The 24,264-nt window shown below is 40.2% G+C and overlaps 1 protein-coding gene across 5 annotated transcripts; it reads right to left on the bottom strand.

Moving 5' to 3' along the window:
• Positions 1-1,093: 1,093 nt before the first annotated feature.
• Positions 1,094-23,079, bottom strand: LOC115338607 (carbohydrate sulfotransferase 9-like). Of its 5 annotated transcripts, XM_030007255.2 has the most exons (5): positions 17,054-17,251; positions 16,893-16,927; positions 8,666-8,776; positions 6,176-6,323; positions 1,094-5,719 (listed from the first exon to the last, which is right to left on the bottom strand). In XM_030007255.2, exons 4-5 carry the CDS (start codon positions 6,267-6,269, stop codon positions 4,869-4,871), a joined length of 945 nt encoding a protein of 314 aa, XP_029863115.1. In that variant the 5' UTR covers positions 6,270-6,323; positions 8,666-8,776; positions 16,893-16,927; positions 17,054-17,251; the 3' UTR covers positions 1,094-4,868. The 5 variants fall into 5 exon arrangements, with proteins under 5 accessions (XP_029863115.1, XP_040977938.1, XP_029863116.1 ...); XM_041122004.1 differs by lacking the exons at positions 16,893-16,927; positions 17,054-17,251 and adding an exon at positions 23,025-23,079; XM_030007256.2 differs by lacking the exon at positions 16,893-16,927.
• Positions 23,080-24,264: the final 1,185 nt, after the last annotated feature.

The raw sequence follows: 24,264 nt of genomic DNA on the forward strand, positions 1-24,264 counted from the left end.
GCTATATTTTGGATTTGTGCTGGAAACAGTGTTGATAATCCAGGGGTGTTTTAGTTACTGCTGAGCAGTGCTTACACAGAGCCAAGGCCTTTTCTGCTTCTCACCCATCGAGCAGGCTGGGGGGGCACAAGAAGTTGGGAGGGGACACAGCTGGGACAGCTGACCCCAACTGACCAAAGGGATATTCCAGACCATACGATGTCATGCTCAGCATATAAAGCTGGGGGAGGAAGAAGGAAGGGGGAGGATGTTTGGAGTTATGGTGTTTGTCTTCCCAAGTAACCGCTACACGTGATATAGCCCTGCTTTCCTGGAGATGGTTGAACACCTGCCTGCTGATGGGAAGTGGTGAATGAATTCCTGGTTTTGCTTTGCTTGTGTGCGCAGCTTTTGCTTTACCTATTAAACTGTCTTTATCTCAGCCCATGAGTTTTCTCACTTTTACACTTCTGATTCTCTCCCCCATCCCACCGGGGGGGAGCGAGCAAGCAGCTGTGTGGGGCTTAGTTGCTGGCTGGGGTTAAACCACGATATCCACTGATCACAATTTACCTGTTAAGACTCACATTCAAAACTGTGTGAAAAATTACAACTGCTTACAGGCAGAATTATCACCTTTAAGTGGAGGAAACGTCTGCTTCAAGGAACAACTGGTGACACGGTCTCCATTGCTGACATACACTGATCAACTATCAGATCTGTTACACTTTCACGAAGAAAGTATGATGTCAGGTTTGCGGATACCTGTCCTGAAAGGATGTGTGTGTGGATATCCATGAGAATGGAAGAATTCTCTCTTAGTTCCTCGCTGCTGATTGATAGATTTGTAGGAAAGCTGCAAGCTTGACTTTGCAAGATTTTTTTGTTTCTCTTCCTTTCCCCGCTTAGCTCCATCTTTTCTCCAAACAGGAACACTCATAAGTATTTGCTTATTCTTTCAATTCTTTAGAAGTCCTGTGAGACAGCTTTATAGTAACGTACCAAAGCAGAGCCAAATGGCTTTGTATTTATTGTTGTCTAATAGAGGGTGGTCTATGTTACGATTTGATGGAACAGCTCCGAGTCTTGAAGGATGAACAAATAGATTAATGTGTTAACTCACTACAGTTTATTATGGTAATTAGAAATGAAACATAGCAACAGTCATATCACAGGCATATAACAATAAATTAGAAGATGAATTATGGCACCCCCTACCCCTTCTAATTCACCCTGGGGTCCAAGCCCCAAGTCAAGCCACGCTGCTTCCACCCCTGCTCCCAACTGCAAGCACCCACTTTCCTCCAAGGAAAACATCACCCAGAGTTAGCACCCAAAGGAAAGAAGCTCCACTGGGGGTTCTTCTCTAGGCAAAGGCAGGAGGGAGGCCAGCTCAGCTTAGAGCCTTTGTTCTGGACAGTACACTTGTAGGGAAGACAGTACAGGAAATCTCTCTCCCAGGCCATGAAGAGACAGTCATCTTATCATTTTCATCATAAAGTTTACAGGTGTTTTGCAGTTCTTGTGGGCTGACTAGGACAAGGTCCAGAGCCTTCATCAACTTTTATTACATTACAATATCAAGAATGAAATAACAGTAAGTCCTTTCATCGGCAAACTTATAAGGCTGTCCAGTGGAATGAGCCTTGGGTTCGCCTGGGGAATAAACAAGGTGGTACAGTCCCTACTCTGCTTGGGGCAATGGGCTGTCGCTCACACGTTAGGGAATATTATAGACCAGAGTTTTCTGCAAGCATTGCTGCTTGACAACGATCGCTAAAAAATACAGCCAACTCAATGCAAATACTAAAGACCTTGCAATTTTCTCCTGCAGACTCATTTTTTGAGCTCAGTTCAAACTTCCATGCCCATCTTCACAAGCTGTGAAAGCTTTTTACAACCTATAGCAAGTCGCCATTGTTTTCATTAACTCTGAAACATATTGCAGAGCTCTTATGTATTCCTGCACCACTGCACAGCAGCTCTTGGGTGAGGGGGGTGTTAGGAAGTATTCTCAAGCTCACAGAAATGGAAATGCAGCAAATTGGGTTAAACGTTAAAAGATGCCTGCAGGGGAATTTTACAAGATCCTTTATAAGCTAATGTCTGTTTTTTCTCTTTTCTAACAGATATCAACCCGTTATTCTCATTTTGCTAGCGTTGGTAATGCACAACTTAGACTGTTCTTGCATGACACTCCTTCCTAAAACTGATGTTATATGTGCACACATGCACATACATGTCCTCTGCAGGTTTTTTTGTTGAGACCCACACCAGCTAAAGAGCATTATAGCAGCCAGTGGTTCCAGGCAATGTGCTACTTACAGTTTCTTATAGGCAAATGTCAAAACTGAAAGTCCATTGTGAATAGTTACAGAGATTTTTCTGCATCAACAGATAGCCTTCTGCTACTGACTAGTGCTTGTGATGAATGAATTAGCCATTCGTTTTCTGCCACCACTGTAGGAAGAATATGTAATCCTGTGTGAAAGAGGAAATAAGAATAGAAAGCCACTCACATCTAACAGCAAGAAACTGGAGGGGAGTGTTAACACTAGAGTTCTGACAGCAAAGACACCTATCAAACTCTGTCAGCATCATTTCTTCAGAGTTTTCCTAGGCTGGCTGATGGTGCCAGAAAGTTGAAGTATTTCTGCTGAAGCTTATAGCTCTAGAGGGATCTATCATGTAGAAGCAAGTTATGAAGCAAGGATTATTCCCCTCTTCCTCTGCATGACCTGGCAAAGAAAGTAGGAGAAGCACATAGCTGGAGAGGGCTCTGAAAGAGGGAGAGAGAGAGACTGCATCCCTCTGCATAGCCTTAACTTTGATGGGAGTAATTTCCAGCTTCCTCTGCCTCAGCACAATTAAAAAGTAAAAAAAAATCCACGTGAACTCCAGGGTTGCCAGGGTGACATGAGCAATCCAGCATCAGGGGATAGTAGGACTGTGGGGACACCAAATATGGTGGTGGTGAGGATAAGGTCCAGAACCATGAATCACTCCACATAAAATCACAAGCTATTTAAAAAAAAAAAAAATTGTTTTGCTGTTCTTGCTTGGTCTTCTCATTTTGGATCTCTCCCTGTGCCAGAGCTGCCCCATTTATGGAATAGTCAGCCATGCAAGAGCTGTCAGATGTACTGAATGGTAGTCCTGGCTTTGTGTACCATCTGCCTTCAAGGGGGAACACAGAGATTGTCTCCCTCTGCCTCCTTCTGTCACTATGGTCTCATCAGTGTCTCCAGCTGATGTCCAATATATCACTGCATCTTGCCTCTGGTGTAGACCACCCCTGCATCCCACTCCCTGCACTGGGAGCTCTCTTCACAACCCTTAAGCCTAAAATCTCATTGCATCCATTTTTCCCAGTCTCCTTTTCCCTCTCCCTTGGCCATGCTAGTGGCAATGGCTATACAGATTGGTAGCTGCAGCGTGATTAAGTTATTTTGTCCCTGTCCTTTTCTATGTAATGAGAAGCTGTCAGCCAACTTTGGGTCCAAGGCTAACCTGCCAACCTTTGTACATTTGCAGATATAGCTGACAGGAACTAAGTGCATTTGAGAGATTTTCAAGTTAGCTCCTGAGAGACTGACATCTCCTAAAGGTGGTGCTAATACTCACGATTAGTTTCTAAAACTTGCTACGATTAATATGGTCACAAATTAATTTTCCATGTGACTAGGCAATAGATTTTCAACAAAATGGGGCAAGTCTTGTACTTAATATAGTAGCAGTTATAGACCCCTCAGTGATCTAAAACCAAAGCCACCTAGGTGTATAAGAAGTGGATAATGGTTTGAGTTGCTTCTCTCACATGCTTCATTGCTCCCCTCACCATAATGCTGCAACTGATTTGCACTCAACCTCCTGTGAGGTGAGAAAGCAACAGGCAGAACAAAGGTATTACCTAAGGTTAACCCAGCTCCACCTAAGTTCCATGCTCAGGTAAGTCCCAAGGGCTCATGTGCTCCAGCAGGCAAAAATGGGGAAAGCCCAAATGTCTCCTCTGTGCTGACTGGCCAGTCAGCTGACTGGGTGGTAAGTGCTTTTGGAGAACGGGTAAGAGTCACCTTTCCACTGAGATTTTAGATCCTGCACCACCCCAGTTGTACAGTTTAGAAGGTATCTCTAACAACTTCTCTAAAAAAAGATACATTTTTCAGACCTTCCCTCTTAAATCAGACCATAATGCTCTCAAAGGTGGTGAAAGAGTTTGCAAAGTCACCATGAACACCAGACCTGCTCACCAGAAGATTTTGAAGAGATACAAGGGAAACGTTGGCTGGTGAACAGATACAAGGGAAACCCTGGCTGGATTGCTGCTTGAGGGATGAGGCCAGTGGACTGTGGTGAGAGCACTGCTAGAGGGGAATATAATCTGGCATTAAGTTCTGTGTAAAGCAGCTTCAAGCATCTGAAGTTACTTGCTCCTTTCCTACAAGATTCATGATTGAGGCTCTTGCAGACAAAGAGTGGTTTGACTCTAAAGCAGATTATTTATTGCTTCATATGTCTAACAAAAAATTAAAATCATTTATATAAAAAAATGGTGTTCTAAAAATATTCGTTGTGAAAAACAACATTCTTCATCCTTCCCCTAACTCTTACCAACAGACCAAAATCTACAATTTATAAACAGTCTTCCTAAAACAAAGATAGGCCATTAAGGATCAACAGGAAGACAATAATTTCATATAGGTAAAATACTGCACAGTACAACAGATCACGGCAGGGATTTGCTATAAGAGTGCTTAGGATGATAAACAATGTCTCCAAACACCAGTAAAATCTCAGCAGCAGTCAGTCACCAACCCATCTATCAAGCACCCGTGAGGACAGGTTCAGCCCATTTTGTACAAAGGAAACTGTTCTTTCTCTAACCTACATTAGTCATTCAGAGAAAAATAATCCTCATATTTCATAGTATAGTTGAACAAGAAAAAATCCATTTGATACAATTTTTTTATTTTCTTGATTTGTTCTGAGTTCAACTGTCTGAGATATTCCAAGGTGATATCACCATTAGTTCGTTTCTCTGAGCCATACCTCTTCAAGCTGGGGTAGTGCAGGCTCTCTGGTGCTCCAATGACCTTCAGAACATGCTCAGAATCTAACCCAAGGGTTTCATACTTACCCAAAATATCATAGTGAATGTTGCAAGGATCACAGAGCAAAAACATTGGTTTCCAGTGAATGTCAAGAGTATTAGGCGGTTTTGCTATAATGAAGTTGACAAACTCCTGGAAACTCACTTTTTCAGAAGAATTTTTGTTTTTCCTGAACATTGCCCTAATCTCATTAGCAACAGTGATACTGTAGAACGGCTCAGAGTGCAGAAGTTTGTCTCTGTAAGCTGAAACCAGCCGTTCCAAAGGATGTCTGGTGAACATCACTTTGGTGTAATTATTCAGAAATTCCTTTTGTATGGCAGGAGGGTAAGTCCCCAGCTTTTTGATCAGCGAGGTTTGGTGGATGTGATCATGCTCAATTTCAGAAGCTTCTGCATTCAGGTCTGCTTGGAGAAGAAAAATAGTTCTCTTCCAATTGGAGCAGCCTACCTTGGGCACCTCACAGTAGATAAATTTATGTTTGTGCTCCACAAAGAGCTGGTTTGCAACATGAGAATCTAATTTGCTTCTCAATTTAAGAAAGTTATTCTTCAGGCAGACAGAAGCCAGTGTGCTTTTGCGATCATTTTGAATTGCCAGCCAATCTACAGTGGGATCAGGAAAAGCACCTACAACAAAGGAAGAAATTTAAACCATTAGCGTGAAACAGACTTATATAAGTCTCTTTCTTTGTGACAATTGTAGCACTCAATCTATCTCCCTGCATACAAAAGCTAATGAAGATGCTAAAATCAATTTTTTGTTTACTGTCACCGGACTCCACTATGGCAAACATGCAATAAGCTATCCTACTTAGTGAAAAGTTTGTTAAATTAAAACTTTCAACATGTTAGCAATATTACTCTAAGTAAGATGGATGTTCTAACACTTCTAACGTCAACTGGCTTTTCTAGTGCTCTTTCTCTCATACATTGCTAAGATAGCTATCACAGTGACAGGGCCTTGGATATTTTGATAGTATTGTTTATCACTTAGGCTCCATAGTCACTTTCTAATATATTTGGGAAAGGTGTCCCTGGTTCTAGAAAACATTGAGTCTTTCTGTTGGTAAATTCTTTACTCACCTGTTAGGTTTTTTTGTCTCCTACAGAAAAACCCAAAAAGAAATATCCCAAAAATAAAATTTGGGAGAAGGAAAACTAACACCTTCTGGTTCATATTATTTTTACAGGAAGGAGGATGACGTGATCTCTAAAGTGGAAATCTGCTTTTCTGTCAACAAGGAAAGATAGTACAAGTTAGATTTTGTATGACTGATGTAACAAAGATAACATGGTATTCTCTTACAGAATTTATGATAGCAGAAGGACCTTTCAAGCCCTATAAAAACGGGCTTTCCTAATAAGTAAAAATTCTCCTATGAAAAAGACTCACTACAATTATACTGTTAAACCAAACAGACAAATAATATGACCATTTCAAAGTATTACAAAATTCCCCCCTTTCTCATAACAATGAACTGTGTATGAGCAAATACTTCTCCTTTCTCCTCATTTAAAGCTGGTCTTCCTGCCAAGCAAACTTTCTCTCCCTTCACATTGTGTAATGATAACCTTATTTAGGATTACACAGATGTATTTTTTTTTACTTAACCTTACTTGGAGTCTGGGAGTACAAAGTTTTCTGTAACCTGCAACAGGTCTATCCATAAGCCTATGATGCGTTCAGGATGAGATTCTTCCCATCTCTTGCCCTGAAGCTTTCCACTTTGTACAAAGAAATCAATATTCACTGCAGGAGAAACTCCTCCACACTCCAGCAGAGAATCCTAACTACTAACAATAGATGGATTTTTCCATTCTCTCTCTCCCCAAGACACTGCAGTGTATATACGTTTGCTGCCATTGCTGCTGCAGCATAAGAGCCCCCAAATGGTTCACTATGGCAGGAAGCATATAGAAGCAGCAAAGGAAACAACAGAAAAGGAGATGTTCCTTGTTCACAGATAAAAGGAGAGAAGGCCAATGCAGTCCAACACTCAACATATTTCCTCTCCTGTGCTCACTCATTCTGTCCTCTTGCACTTCCAGGAGAGAGAGCTCTCTAAGTCCTCTGTGCATTAGAAAGCTCTTCATCAGTGTGCTTTTAATCACTTTTTATTTGAAGTAGCAAAATTAAGTGCAAAGCCATAACTACTGGCAAACATGACATTCTATTTCTGTCCCATAAAGTCTGCACCATCAAAAAAGTCAAGCAACACTGTCTTCCTTTTCTGCTTTTCAATTTTTCACTCTGAATCTGCTGGCAATAAAAACATCATTGCCTGGATTTCTTGTTTTGTTTTGACAAAGATACAACAGGACCACTCTGGAAGTTACTTGTGGTGCTCGCCACTCCCCAGCAGTGTGGATGTACATAAACCCCAGCTGCCATATGGAAACTGGTTTCCTGTGTGTTCTGAGACAGCAGTAGAGACAGCCCTAGTTAAATTGCTGAAAATGTACTTGCACACAAGGTTTCTGGTTTCTTCCTTTCAGAGCTGATGGGTGATTATTACATCACACATCTTTACCAGAATATCTTCAAACTCATACAGTTAACAGCATTACTAATTATTAAATCTCTCTTAGTGTAGGCATGACCTGAGAAATGGAGAGGGATGCCTGTTCACTATCTCTGACCTGTAAACATCGTTATGAACAAATCTGCAGTCACATATATTAACAATTTACTTGTGTTTACATTATACTGTTACAATACTCATTCAAATGAATGCAGTATTTTTACACACGATAGCATGACGCCAGTATTTTTGCATTTTCTTGGCTGCATAAGACCATTATAAAGGCTACAAGAAAAAATATGGGTTGATTTTCAGCCTTTAACCTTTTCTTCACTGCACTTCAATTCTCCCTTCACTGTGCGATCTATTGACTTCTAACACATCAAAGGCTGTTTTCAAGGCCACCTAAAGTCAGTCAGATTGTTCGTTGATCTCATGAGGTCCAAGATTGAGTGATCCCTCTTCATTCTTTTTCAGAAGTGGTTTGAAGACACGATTTTACACTGTCTAACAATTAAAATAAATATGACACTAACAGGGACTCCTTGTCAGAGTACGCTTAGGAGAAAGAGGTTGGGCTTAATTTACCTTAAATGCTATCACTTCAGGGTAGTTATTGTTATCATACCTGTCTCAGGAATCAGAAAATGAACTAAATTAATTTACCTTATTTAGATACTTGTATCATATATATTTGTTAATTAAATTACTAGTATAGAATATAAGGTCTGCCATAATACACATTTCATGTTGAAACATGTCAATGAGTCACCAGAGGGAAATGGAAGAGACTTGCTTCCTTGTTTATGAAGCTGTTTATGAGCTAGTCAAGCACAGGAGACAACTCCTCTTCTAAAACATTTGCATATTTGTGGAAGCAAAAGAATCCTCGTTTTAATTCAGGAGAATGGTCAGACCATAAGGAGGGATCGACAAGGTCCAAGGTGAAATCTGTCTAGACCCCTTAGAAAACTTCAAAGTGCAGACTGGCTGTAAGAGCTAAAACCATCCATCAAAAAGTGAGGTCAGCATGATGATTCAGAGAAGCTACCTAAAGGTGAAGTCCAAAGGCTTCTTCTGAAGATGTTTTCTGATGGGATACCTCAATACGGAGTTCTGTGTAATACAAGTTCTCCAACGAAGAAAATCACCTAAGAGCAACCTGAGGAATAAGAGGAAAGAAAATTCTGAGAGCGATTTTGTCAGAAGAGGGGCAAGTCACCTGGAAATTAAAAAGGGGGAAAAAAATCCAAAACAAACCCACTTTTGTGATACATTCATTGTCAGTAGATCAGATGAACTTTTTCTTCTATTTCTTCACTTGTCTTCTTCAGGTATTTGTAATTGTGTTGTCTATTTTAGATGTAATTAATTAATACTTCTATTTGCATTTTACCTCATCCTACCTTGATTAAGTGTGATTTAAGGTGACTTGGTAACTACAAGGCATTCTTCAGTGAAGGTGTGGTGAGTCTATTAACACAACAACTCCATAATAAATAGTCTAGTTCTGCTGTAACCAAAGGGCAGCAGAATGGGGTCCCACAGGCAAGGTGGAAAGACAGTACCATAGGACTCAAAAGAAAGGCAGAAATATCTTCTAGTGAAAAGTAACACAGCAAGGAGTCAGAGACCTAAATGTCTCTTTGGAACTAACATATCCCCAAAGAGAGTAGAAAATACTAAAAACAGGGCATTAATCTGCTTTGTTCTTGTTACACATAGTCGTGGGGGTTTTGTGGATTTTGTTTTTTGCTTTTTTAATTTTTAATGAAGCGTAAAATCTAGATAACAGCCTTATACCTCACTGTTGGTTTTTGCTTGTTCTTCAGATCACATCATGATATATCAACCATCATAGCTATGGCTTAATATTTTCAACTCTGCTTGTCTTACTGGATTCTGCAGATTTCATCAGAAATAATTTTATGACTTTTTCTTGGACATTACTAAACAGTAGACAAGGCAGTAAGAGGAAAGATCCTCATAGAACTCTTTCTTGCAGAACCCTTTCAGAAGGATTTCTATCAGGTGAGGCCTGTCCGTTAACTAGTGTTTAATTCCTTCAATGTTTGTGCAGCTAATTTGATGGCTTTCTAGCCTCTTAGCTAAAACATGCTGCAGTATCAAGTTGAATGCTTTATACAATTCTAAATCCACTATTTCAATGTTATTACCTTAATCAACCAAACCCAAACAAAAATAGTAAGTTGGTTTGGTGAGATCCATTTCCTGTAACATAATCCAAAGTTTCTATGTGAGAGCAACCAGAGCAATTGCTCAAGCCAAGAGTGGTAGCAAACAGGGAACAGATAATTGGAGAAAGCGATGCCAATCATCTCATGTGCATGAGAGATGGGAAAAAGGCCTGAAGCCCTGATTTTATGAGAAATACTTATTGAATTCCAACCTTCTTTGCACCAGTGATAATTCTACCATCTCCCTCTACCAATCCATTGTTAAGAATCTTTTCTTCCCAATATACATACTCCTTATAACAAAACAAAAAAAGTTGCATCATGTTGTTCATATATTTGTTCTCAAGTTTGCTGAAGATAAAATGTTCTTTCCATCCTTCTGTTTCCTTCAAGAAATTTATAACAATTTTCTGTTTTTAATTACTTTTAACATCCCCATTTTCTGTATGCTACACTGGGTATGGAGGAGTGGCTGGCGACTTACTTGCACATCCCCTGTATGTCAGGCTAGATCATTTGACCCAGAAGAGCTCTCTATATCAATGATGAGATTGCACTTTTCCAGGGCTCTCACAAAATTGTCACACAAATATCAGATAATTTTTTTATGTGAAATTGCTTTCTCTTGGTTCATTTGTCTCGTACTTGCTTTCCATTTTGTGATACTAGACTTTCTGCAACCATCCCATACATCTGTTAGCAGACTGGACTTTAACTGTTCGTACCAAATGTTGCTACACCACGACCACTCACACTTATCCAGCCACCAGCTTTGGTTATGTAACGAGTTCCTTTTCCCCTGACCAAAATGAGGTCTGATACAGAATGTCTAGCACTCTTTCAATTAGGAAATATTTAGAGTGTCCAAAGATGTTTTAATGATAAAGTCATATGAGTACATGACCTAGCACATCACACTCAGATTGAAGTTCTCCCTCCTGCCTTGCAGGTTTATCCCTAGCAAAGGCACCAAAGGAGTAGATTGCGTTGCCTTGAACAGGTATCACTGGTACATCTTTCTGTCCTAGAACTGCTGAAACAATGATTCATAATACAGCATTCCCTAATCCTTCTCCTGGAACTGCTGAACCATTGCAATTGAAAAATCTGCAGTTTTTTAAAGAAATATTAAAAAAATCAGTCTGAAAAAAACAATATTTTGATACTTTTATAAACAATTAGAAGTCCTATAACTGGAAATGTTGAATAATGATAAGTCTTTATGTATGGCACCTATTACCCAGTACAGAAATACATGTACACACACTCATGTGTGCGTGTGTATATATGTATATGTATTTCTGAACTATATGCAGGTGTACATATATATACACACATATATGTGTAGTTCAGAAACACATTAATATCAGTTACACTGGCATATTATTTGTTCCAAGTAAACTAAGTAGGTTGATAAGGATTAAAAGTCTCCTGGTGATAAACTTACAAAGGTGTGTCTCAAGCTAATTTTTTGCAAAGACAGACCTTGGTTACAGCTGAGCATATGGAGTGATCGTCTGCACCCTACTTGACGATAAGTGGGACTTTCAGGAATAAAAGAATGAAATTACAACAATACTTATTTGTGTTCCTGATACATTTGAAGCCAGAAGTAAAAAAAGGTACCAGTAGGGCAGCTCAGTGGAAGGTAGGGAAAAATCTCTGGAAACAGATAACATTCCCAGTTGCTGACCCCCATTCTGTACTTAAGCCCTGTTAATCCCTTCAAAAAGACACTGCAAATACATACATACTGATATGTACATAGGTACATAAAAGGTGAAGAGGAGATGACGTGTAGAAACACCCCAGAAACAGCCAGAATAAAAAACGAACAGGAAAAACAAGCTTTGCTGGGTGCAGTTCTGAGTGTGCTGTTCTAACAGGGTGAATTGCACCTTTAGAAGCAAGACCCTTGCTCACCCAAATCTGCAGCACCCTTGCTCTGGTACAACTTGCTATGGATGGACAGGAGGGAGAGAGACCCCAGAAACTGGAGTCTCAGGAGGCAGGCTGGCCTGCTCCATGAAGTGGAAAATCATTAGTGGTTTAGGAACCTCCAGCAGGCTGCAAACAGCCAAGGGCTAGAAGGACCATCTGATCTGGGTCATTTTGCCCACAAGAGCCAGGGTCTGACATCACCTCACTTGCAGCAGCAAGGGCTGAAAGGTGTTATGCAAGAACGGGTACAAGCTCAGAAGGGAGACAACATATGAGCTAAACTGGGGGCTACTGAGAAAGAGGCTGACAGATGTCCTACAGAATAGCATAATTCACAGCAGTGAAGTGGGTACAAAGTCACAATTTCCAACATAGGCACAAGCTAAAACTCTTGTTCCGTGCAGTGGTCATTTCAGCCCTCTATCACTGCATCAGATTTCTTTCTGGTCTCAGCAACTGCAGTGCTACCTTCCTCATTGCCATCATTAAACTGCTTGTTATTCTCATTATACCTTGCCTGTCTTTTAGCTTCTCCTTCCCCATTTCATCCCATGTCATCTCCCTATCTTGCTTTTCAAGGTTTTCCTTTACCTGTCATTTCCCATGCAGCTCAACTTTACTTTCTGATCACTGATATTGCTAGCCCCTGCTACCATTAGCCCCTGCTAAAAAACAAATAGCTTCTGCTTTCTCCTCTGCTGCCCCCCTTTTTGGAAGAAGTTTCTGAAGCACCTACAGAGCTATTACATTTTTCACCTAAAATCACTCCTTAAAATCCTACTTTTTGGGAATGCCAACACCAATTAGCCTGCCAGTGTGCTAAAACTGTTACCAACCAACCCACAAAAGAGCGAGTGAAAGGAAGAGCCAATTTGGGGATGAAAAGAACTAAAGTGAGGAGAAAAAAAAAAAAGAGTACATGGGAAAAGCCAGCACAGAGTCTGACAGAAAAAATGCCAGAGAGGCAGGGAGCAGCAACCTGAGGACAAGTGGTGGAGATGGGGCCATGGGAAATAGAAAGGCTGTGTAGCCTGCTCAAATGATACTGTGGGAAAGGGAGGTTGAGAATGGGAATGGAAAAGACACAAAGTATAATTCAGTGAAGTAAAGGTGGAGAAGAACAAATTCAAGGAAATGAGTATAGAAAGGAATAATGCAAAACTATCCAAAAAATTACCACAGACTTTTAAAGACGAATGAGATTAAATACACTGCAGTCACTCACACTCTGGAACCCAACCCTTACTATGTCATCAAACTTGTCTCTGTTTTCCTTCCTGTAGTTGTAGCCAGAAAGGCCACAGGCTTCTGATTTTAAGTATGGCCACTTCCCATTGATATTGTCAGGGAGCAGTGAGGGACAGCTCTTCCCTTCGGGATGGGGAGCTGGGAGCCAAGTGCAATAACTACACGGCCAGTGTGGCAGGGGCCTACCAGTCTGGATCCATGACCACCCCTGAAAGGTGAAGACCTGGAGATGGTGGCCAGGTTCAGCCAAGAAACCAGATCATCAGGCAGAGGCACGGTGACATCAGCTCATAGGTGGGCCCAGCCTGGCTGAGCCATGGGGAGTTGGAGACCAGCCCTGCTGCAGCATCACTGGGGCAGGGACTGGGGGGCTGAAATGGTGTCCTGGGCTGTGGGCAGGGTGGGAGAAGCCCCAGGGGGCTGGGCAGGGACAGTCGGTGCCCTGTTAGTGCTTTTGGGGCCCGATAGATAATATGAGAACAAAGTACACCCCCTCTGCTTGGTTACCTGGTAATGGGCTGTGGGGCTTTCTTATTTAAATGCTTAATTCAAAATCCGACTCACGTATCAACTGCCATTTAAACCACTGCAAAACCAATCAAAGGAGAGCAGCTTTCACCACTTGCTTTTAGGGAATCTAGATTAGCCCAAGAAACTTGGAAAGGAGGAAGAAACAGAGAAAAGGGAGTATGGAAGAAAAGCTCAGAACATGATGCACGCCTACCACGGTGGCAACGAATGACCTCCTCCCAGGCTTGTTTCATGGGAGATGGGGCTTCACAAAATCCCTCTGCTTTTCTTATTATATTGATAACTAGGTCTCTGGGTTTTCATGCTTTACAGTTCCCTCCCATATTTCTCTTCTCAGTTACTGTCAGTAATAGCAATGTTATCCTTGCCATTCAGGTCTACCCACCCTGTCTCAACCCTTGACCCTCTCTGTCCCCTCCTGCTTTTCACATGCCTGTGTAAACTTGTTTCCTTCATTCCTGCCATTGCACACCAAATAGCACAGCCAGAACTGTCTGTAAAAGTCCTGGTTGCTTAGCACACAGCCCCCAGGCAACCTCCTGGCTGCTGTTCACCTTGTTACATCCTTTGTGTATTCGCTCCACTAGTACCCCTCTGCCATAACTGATGACAGCCGTGATCTCTCTTTCTCTTTTTACACTCCAGGGCATACAAAATGTCTCTATTTAAATTCATTTCCTTTTTGCCCCCATCCTCTCCAGCTTCTTCTATCATTCTAGACCAGCTTTTGACCCTCATTTTCAGGATCTGACACCATTTTGTCCAAAACCATACCTCTGCTTTCATTCTCCCCAGTTCTTTCTTTTTTTATACTCCTCCAAAGGCTCCTGTACAGGAATCATGAACAAGTCCTTACACCGGTGTTTTGGTGCCTGCTCTTTTACAGAAATAACCTCTTCACCTGAAACATCCTGACACTTACTGACAAACTGCATATGCATTCTTCTCTCTTCCTACATGAATCTGGGCCTGTTTTTCCTTTCCTTTCCTTTCTGGTCTCCTCTGTATTGCAGGACAAGCTGTTGGCAGAAATGCTATGTTTAAAGTCTGTTTTTATGAAACATGTTTTTACATCATACTATGGCACATGCAGTATCAAATATTAAGAAGTTAGAAAATAGTAGGATTAAAGTGGTGCGTGAGCCAAATCAGAGAGCATAAGATGAAGTATTTGCTGGCTTTTGAAACTAAAGAGCTGATATTTCAGAGTATTTAACGTTACAGTACACTCTAAGTTTCAAATAATCTTGCTGATTCAGTTACAGATATGAATGCTCAAAAGATCTGCAAATCTGGTTTCCAGAGCCGGCTCAAGTACCAGAAAATGGAGAATGGACAGTCAATGAGAGGCTCTGAAAAGGTGGGTGCCCCACATCATGTGGTATTATTGTGGCAGACAAAGAACCCAAACTCTCATCCTAAAACCTCTTGCCTGATTTACTGCACACCTTCCCTCATCTGCTGTAGATAGTGGACATCCTACTGCACAGCCCTAGAGCATCTCAAGAGCATGTCCATCCTGTGAGCTGAGTGTGTCAAGTTGTGTGGAATACCTTGTTTCTTTAAAAACCAAGTGTTGAAAAACTACCAAAAAAATGTATTCGTGTGGTATCATAACAACATGCACAAAAATCAGTCAGTGGTGAATCATTTAGCTCCCTTGACTGATCTTATGATACTCACTCTAATGGAATAACCAATAGTGGCAGCGGGTTGCTATCTTCTGAACAAACCCAGCACCAACAACGACGAGACCCAAGCTCGTCAGACTTACCTGCTGACAGCAACAAAGTGGCAAGAGTCAGGCATGTGGGATGCCTTTCCTAGCACTGGAGGAGAATGGTCCCTAGCACAGCTTGTCCCTGCTTCCCCTGCTCCTACCATCAGCATGGCCTGCCCAGAATCTTCTACTCCTGCTACCCCCAATACCATCTCATTGCACCCTAGTCCCCAGCAGCTCTCCAATACCGAGTTCCCCTCCTGCTGGATATATATTTGCATGGGCACCAGTGCTTTTCCCTCAGCCCCCGCCCCAGGTGTGACCCCTTCTTCCCCAGTCCCTGCTTCCACTTCTCAGGCAAAATCTTAACCCAGTCTCCAGCAAATCCTCACCTCACCTCCAAAAGCCGTTGTCGTATCATTCCCAGTCAGCTTGCCCAGCAAATCCTGTTTTCCAGCTTCCCAAATGCTCATCAGATCTCACCTCGATTCTGCTGTTCAGCCTTCCCCGTGCAAAAGCCAGCTCTTTGCTGGCTCCCACTGCCAGACTCCTCCCTTAGTCTCCTCAGTCAGCCTCAGAGCCCCCCACACCAACCACGCTTCCGAGCCCAGCTCATCAGATCTGTCTCTCCTTCTTCCAAACCTCCCACGCAGACCCACTGCTTCTCGCTCTCAGCAATGTACTCAGCTAGTCCCAGGCTCTGCACTAGCTCCTCTAGCTATTTTAGTATCTCCCAAACTATACTGACACATTTTCCTTTCCTTTCCCTCCCACATCAAATTTCACAGTACTCATCAAGGCACAGTGTCTTCCTGCTGATTTCATTCTTTGAATCTATTTTGCCAGTGATCCCCAACACTTCCCCTAAAAAAATCTTGCTCATGCTTGCCTTGTTATGTAAACCGGGTGGTTTACTCCCCTGTGCCACCTCAGTCCAGCAGAGGTTTCAACTGAGAATATACAAGGGGAATCCCCTTAGCCTCATTTTTCAAATGCTTTTTCCAAAGCCTGAAAAGTACCTGAACTTCTTAGAGGAAAGGTCACCAGAACCATTTAAGATGAGAGAAAAGAGCACAGTTTCAAAACACCCTGTATAAAAAGCTATAAAATATTTTTGCTCGAAGACTTTTAAAAATCATCCTGAGGCAGATATCTAGCATGGAAAACTTCTGCTTAAACACTTGAAATCTGACAAAATCCTGTGCAGCTGCAAACTGTATTGAAATGAGAAAAGTCAAGATACTTATTACCCTTAGCAAAGCCAGAAAGTGAATGAAAGCCTCTGTCTCCTCATTTCAGGCACCAGAATCCTTGTAGCATCAACTTTTAGCTGTATGCTAAACTCCCTTGTTCTTAACTGAGGAGAGCTATAGCAGTGAAAAATAGACTGCAAAAAAATCCTCTGTAGAGTCACTTCATCATGGTGTGATTTCAAAAGCTAAATATTATCTCAGTTTATTTCTTGAGAGATTTGATGGCAAGTTCTAAATAGACAAAAAAAAACCCCAAAACCCAAACCCAAAAAAACCCCCAAAACCCCACAACCCTTTGTGACAAAGAAATCTCTCTTTGTGGAGATTTGACTACACTATGAAAATCATGGTAACATGAAAAGCTACTAACAATCCAATTTTACTCACCAATCATACAACCTCAGTGGAGATTTCCCATTCCTCTGAGTGATGGTAAATAGAAAATAAAGATTCAGACAAAGAAAGATCAGTACAAAGAGACATATTATTTTAATTTTATGTCTAGGTCTGCAAAGGAAATAGGGGAGAGGTTTTTGTCTTCTCCTTACCTGGACTTCAAGGCTGGGCAAAGTGTTTCTGCATCCACACGGATGCTTTCCCAGGAGAGCATCTGAAACACTCTGTATACATAGTATTTGTCTTTGTTTTGATTAAATGCCTAGCTAAAAGATGCTAAAAGATGCAAGTGTTTCCCTGTGAATGTTTAGGTGAGCATCTCCAGTTGCACATTACAAAGCAGTGTGCTGTGTCTGTCTCTGGGTATAACGAGCAGCATTTAACCACTCCCTGCCTATGGTCTACAGCAGCTGTCAGAGCCTGCCAAGTACTTCAACAGCAGCCTGCCAAGAGGCTGCCTGCTAAGCAGCCAAGGAGGAGGATGGTTGGGAATATGAGGGTAAAGGTAATTTGGTTGAGAGCAACTGTGATGTGATAATGTACATTATTTTTAGATGAGGAACAAGAGGAAAGATCAATTCAAACCCAATGGACTCTATACAAGACGACTCCAATAAACCCTGGGAACTGGAAGGTAAGTTCTCATGGGAAACATGGCTAAAGCAGAAGGAATTCAGTAGAGTTGGCAGTTTCTTAAAGAAATGATGTTTAGGGTACAAACACAAACAATCCCACACAGTAGGAGGATAGGAAGTATGGTCAGAGATCAACTTGGCTAAGCAACACGGTCTTCAGTGACCTGAAACACAAGAAGGAAATGTACAGAAAATAGAAAGCAGGTCAAACTCCTAAGGACAAGTATGAAAGAATAGCACAAGATGCTGAAACAGAGTCAGAAAGGATAAAGCACAAATTTAACCACAAAAAGCAATGGACATAAGGGATAGTAAGAAAACAAACCTGTAAGGAAAAGAAAAACCTAGTGATAGCTCACTTGCAGAAGGCTGAAGTACATTTTCCATCACTCTTCATAAAAGGGTGATCTGTAATTACATGACTAATAACTAAACTCGTAAGAAAGAATCCATCTAAAATAGGGAAAGAACAGGTCTGAGAATAATTTGCAAATACTGCAGTTCACCTCATCCTCAAGTATGCCTCCACAGCATGTCTCCGGAAGAGCGCTCTATCGGTCATTGACTGTACTAAGTCTCCCTTGACTGGGATAGGAACCTACACCCCTGCACAAATATAGATGGCTATTTTATAGGCAGCTAAAGTTACGTGAAATGAGTCCTATCCATAGCGACAGCTGGGCCTGAGGAAGTGCACATGAAGATACCTTGAGAACAGAGAAGCAAGTTCAGAGCTGTTGGCTTCCTCTGAAAACTCTCAGAAGTTGTGTGAGAAGTGTGTGAAGAGGTGAACACAGTGGTCATCTTTAAAAAGCCAAGGAATGAGGAAGAGACCAATTCTGGAAAAATAAGTGAAAAAAAGAAATTATTCATAAAAGGTTAGAGATAGTTTAAAAAGCTATATTGCTTTATATTTTTAGCACATTGGCTATTAATTTCTGTAACAGGGCAACAAGTCTCATAAATAGAGAAGCAGCAGGTCATGTAATATGTTTTAATTTTAATAATGTTATTGACATTAACTCATAAAATTTTCAAAAGTAAATTAAAGTGAAACTACTTCAGGGAGAGTGCAAAACTACCGGGGGTGGATGTGGGGGTGGGACAGGACACCAAAACCAACCAAACACACACCACAGACTTTAAGATTAGTTTTTAATCATTCACTATCAAACTCAAAAAATATAATCAGTGAGATTCTAGCTGGGTCTGTTCTGTGCCAGGTAATGGCCCAAGTCACTAATGACTTGTATGAAGGAACAATCCTTCAACCTTGTAGATAACAATAAGCCCAGATGAACAGCAAACATATTGCATTATACATTAAATTCAGAATGCTCTTGACAAATAAGAGAAATTATCTGTAGGAGAAAACAGATTGCAATGCACTGGTGTTTACAAGTGTGAGGTTCTGAGGGGGAATAATAGTTGTAAAGATGTAGGATTGGCAATGACAAATTAGGCAGCCATTCTGCCAGAAAGGGATAAGAGGGGTAGCAGTCTGTCACAAGCTATACATGAATAAGTAGCGTTTTACCATATGTGTACAAGAATGCAAACTGCATATTAGGAAGATAAACTGTTTTGCTTGTACAATACATTAAGGAATATTATATTTCTGGCTAGCACAGCAACCAGTGGCACTGTGTCTTGTTCAAGCAAAACTGTTCAGAGAGAAGGTACTCTCTCCAGCTGGAGAGAGTCCAGAGAAGAGCAGAGAAAATGGTCAGTTGTCTGGGAAAAAAAAACCAAGAAAGAAAGATTGAACGAATTGGGGTGGCTCAGTCTAAAGAAAAGAAGGCCAACTGAACACATGAAAATTATCATCTACCTAAGTTACCTGAAAAGAGGTAAGAAGAGATTAAATTTTTTTTATCTGTAGTGGATATAAAGTGATGGGTTTAAACTATTACACTGAAGATTATGTTAATATATTAAGAAAAATCTTATTAACAATAAGGATAATTAAATACTTTTTCATTTCTGAGGTACAGTTGATTCTCTCTTGGAGCTTCAAAACACACAAGATGAGGTCTTGAGATCTTTTCCAGACCCCTTTTCTGTAAGTCTGTGGTTCATCCTGTTGTATAATTTAGAAGCTCCATCTTACCTCTCTAGCAAAGCTACGTTTATCAAAGTTTTTATGCTAAATTATACAAAGCCAGATTGTTGTTTCAGTATAGTGACTTGAAACCAGCAAAGACACTACAGGGCTTACCACAGCCCAGACTGGCATGATGCTACTTTTTTTTCTACTGTACATCCTTTTAGCTGTCATAAGAAATGTGAAGAGTTGTGGGAAAAGGACTGCTATTTTCCAGAAACTGGCATATCTGATATTTGATGGTTGTGCACTGCTTTTCCAAATGTCAGAAATGTGCCTGTCTCTTTCCTGGGGATTCCTATTGGAGTCTGTTAAAGAAGTACTCTTATCTGCTGAAGCCTGCCCTTCTGGTGAGCTACTCCACAAACCACTAATAAGACATGGAGCTCATTTGCCTCAGGGGGCACTTATTAAGATGAGATGGAAGAGCACTAAACTGAGTGAAGTGAGATGTGGGCAGAAAATATGGAGACATACTTTGTTAGAGGGCTGCAGAATCAGGTTGCTTCATCTCAGAATTTTTTCATGTGCTTGTTTTTTGTATTAATCAAACTTCAAGATCATATGAATTTAATAAAGTATCCTCACTGGGCAGAAAAGATTCAATTCCTTTTGCCTGCCTGGCAAAAGAACTGTATCATATGGATGACCAGATGAAAGAAAATCTCACAGAAGAGTCTTTGTCGTACTAAGGCATTACATGAGTTCCTAGGACACACGACTCTATTGCCAGCAAATACCAGTGTTGGTCATTACCTATATTGCCTCTGCAATTCACTTATGTAGACATGTTCAGGTGATTTTGTACAGGAAAAAAACTCCTTAAAACAGTTTTAACCTTGCAGAAAAATTACATTTTTCACATTTTACAAACTATTTGAGCCAGGAAAAATCCACTTGATACTGCTTGCTGGCCTTCTGAATTTCTGTTGAGCACTGCATTTGTCTAAAATACACAAGATAATCTGTTTCTGTGAGACAAACTTTTTAAACTCAGAGTAATATACAACATAGCATGAAATTCATGCTTACCTAATATAGAATACTACAGGAGTCATACAACAAATATTGTTTTCACAAGTTCACTATCCTACGATTTTTCTCTGGGTAAGCTTTTCACACTTTGCTGAAGAAAGGTTTTGGTGAGGGCTAGGTATTTCACCTTGAATAAGGCTGAGAAGAAAATTGTTCAAAGGAACAAATAAACTAAAGCATTCTTTTATTCTATCAGAGTTTAAAAAAATTATAAAAACAGGGAATAGCCTTACTTCTAAAGGCAATGTCTGTCTTCCTGCCTGAGCATAGACCTTTCAACTATAACCACATCCATCTAAACCCACCATGCAATATCAGTGACTGAGCCCCAAAGGTAAATGCCAATAGCTGTGCTCCTGAGCCCATTTTCTAGTGAAATAAAGTGGAAGAGATAATACAATGTTTGATAAACTTAAAAAGTCCCAAGGTCCAAGTTCCAGTACATGAACTATCCTGAGGGAAAAGTCCTGGTCCTTTGAGGATAAAAGATGCCAATGATATTTTCAGATGCAAGATAGATTTTTGTGACACTGTGGGATTGTTTTATAATATCAGTAGCCTTATAAGGCTGCAAAGATGAGAGATGTTAATTTAAACCATTTTAATTAGTAGCAACAGTATCTAAAACTAAGTAATAATTAAGATAAACCACAGCTTTCCCACAACTTCCACTCCTCCAAAAAGAAACGAAGTAATAGTAGCATCTGGATTTAGGATAACTCGTGTAGCCTTGGAAAAGTATATCTGCATGAAGCCCTGCAATGACACCCTCTAGAAAGATCATCACTTTTTAAACTATTGACTCTTCACTGATTTTTTTTTTTTTCCCCACCAGATCCTAGTTCAGGCTGAATATAGTAATACAAAGAAAAATATGGCTTTTAATGGCCCTTTTTGCAGTTATTTAAGAAACAGGACATGGTATCATGTTGTATAACCATAATATGGGTTGTACAAATGTGACTGACCATACATCTGCCCAGCTATGACCTGGGGCTCACTCACCATTGCAGAATGAAGAATGTTTATATAAATGAGAGAGGAAGACGGCAGAAGTACTTTGTACAGTCACAACTAAACGGCACTTTTAGAGATATCTCTTGCTTCATCCACAGAACATATGGATGATTAAATGTATAAAACATACGTCTGTTTTACATTTACATGCTTACTCAGGAAATCTGCCAACACAGTTGACAACAATTTCTAACCAGTGGAGCATTCCTCATAAATGTGAAGGCCGAGGGGAAAAACCCCAAGGTGATCCTTCATTTCAATTTTCTTTGTTTCAAATTTAGAACTATTAGTATCCTTCAAAAGGCCAAAATTAAAAAAAAAAAAAAAAAGCAGAGTGTAAAATAGAAATAGAAGCTAGTAATTAATTTGTATTCTCAATAAGCCATGGCAACACCCATTCAAATGCTGCAAGAGCTGAAAAACAAAGGCAGCTTACTATTTCCGAAACAGTGTAGTAGAACTCATCCTACAGGTAAAAGTGCTCAAAAGTTTAAAAGTTTTATTGTGGAAACATTACCAAAGCAGCTTCAGGTTTTGACACATAAGAATGCAAAAGGAACGAGTATTCTGGAAATAATCTCAATAATGCAATGACAGTAAAAGAAGAAACTTCTGTGCACTCTTGTATTCTCTGTGTGTTTTCATGAATAAGAGTCCTTGTACTAGTATACAAATAGGTTTATGACACCACATTGGTAACTAAAAAAATTTCAGAAGTTTGAAAGGGCAAAATTTCTTGTGCCTTAAGAGGATTTTCTAGGGGTTTGCAGCTGAAAGTTTTAGATATCAAAGAAGAAACTAAAGATGCTAAATAAGATTGTGTCCTGGTATTAATCAGACAGAAAAAAAATATAGAAAATGTAGAATGTAATATCCCATGAAGTTTAAAATAGTCTATAAATAACATCAACATTTCTTCTTACTAGTACTTTAAATCTATTGTCTACAAAATATTTAGCATTTTATCTGATTTGTGCATCTCCTTTACACTGATAATTACACACAATATTTCTCAGCTAATAGGAATTAGTCACTGGATATCTAGCTAAAATTTTGTGTATTTATTATTTTCTTTTCACTGCAATTAAGGCAATGTAAAAAACCGCCCAAAAATCTCATCAAGGCATTAACAACTGCAAAATTATTTCTGCATCTGAAGAGATCAGTTGAAAAGCCAATTGCCTTTGACATCACTAATCCTAAAGTCAGAATTCAGTATCTTTTAAAACACTAACAGAGAATACAACTGCTTTGATTTACTAGCAAAACACCTAGAAGAAAAAAAATCATACTAATATTCTAAGAGAAATAGAAAAAAAGAAGACAAAGTACCTCTACAACATTTTCTGCCTCTGGAGCTTCCTGTCTGGGTACAGCCTTGCACAACTCTGACTCCAGTTTGCTTTCTGTTTACTTAATGCCTTAGGTCAAATAAAAAGAAGGTGTACCCTTGAACACCATACGTACAGCACAATCCATTGTGGTCTTCAGCAACAGAGTTTGAATTTTTTTCTTAGCAACATTAGACCCTAGGAAAACATGGAAAAAATATTTGGGCTGGAGTGAATTTTACCTTAATTTTTAACATTTTCTTTGATTTTAAAACTTTTCCTTCATCCATGCGCTATCCCTGCATTATGCAACCTGTCAATTTCTACTTCAAAAAGGGTCTGATTCAAAGCTCACAGAAGTCTGAGATGTTTCAGACACTGCTGTCAAATACATTGATTTCTACCTCTTCTGGAGTGGGTAGATATTTGAAGTATTCAAAGGGATGTGTATGAAAATGTGTGTGTTGGATTCATCCTGAGATTCACATTTGTAGAAGGAGAGAGGGATCTATGAAGGCAGAAAAAGGAATTCAATACCTTAATACCATGCATCTGGAAATCTTTTTCCAATATCTGTCCTTACCTCTCTTACCTGACTTATTGCCTGCTGACACTAACAACAAGTTGAGCTCACAAAAGCTTTAGGTCTGATTTGGGACATGGTAGCTCCTTGTAGTTCTGCATCAGCAGCTCTGCCTAGGCTTGTCTTTTAGTTCATTTCACACCCTCATTTGTACCTCAAAACTGAGACTCTGCAGTCTGCAGTAGGGTTAGGTGTTTAGTTCGGGAGATGAAAATCAGACCACATCGCTAGACCACACTGACAGCCTAAAGATATGTATCACTGGTGTTCACCTATCCAAAGTGAAGGGCAACACTCTAAGAACCAAGTCCACAGCACGAGCCTGATGTGTTCAATTCCTGTAAAGTCTAAAAGTGGTATGGTTTCTACTAAAAAATGCAAAAGTGCAAGTGGTTTGCTTGATAAAGTTTCTGATTTTATGCTTTCTGCAGGAGTAGCACTATGTTAACTACTGGCCATTTAAACAAAAAGGAAGAAAAGCCACAGAAGTTCACTGGAAGTTGCTCCCCAACACATTTGTTTGTCATCTGTGACTTATTCTGCAATCTATTCATCCTCTGATGGATGATGGCCCGTTATTGACTATTTTGGCCAATCACAATGTAATAAGATTTTAAGATTGAATAATTTCCAGGTAATCTTTGTACTGTACCCTGTT

The sequence above is a fragment of the Aquila chrysaetos genome, chromosome 2, assembly GCF_900496995.4.
Source record: "Aquila chrysaetos chrysaetos chromosome 2, bAquChr1.4, whole genome shotgun sequence".
NCBI lineage: Eukaryota > Metazoa > Chordata > Aves > Accipitriformes > Accipitridae > Aquila > Aquila chrysaetos.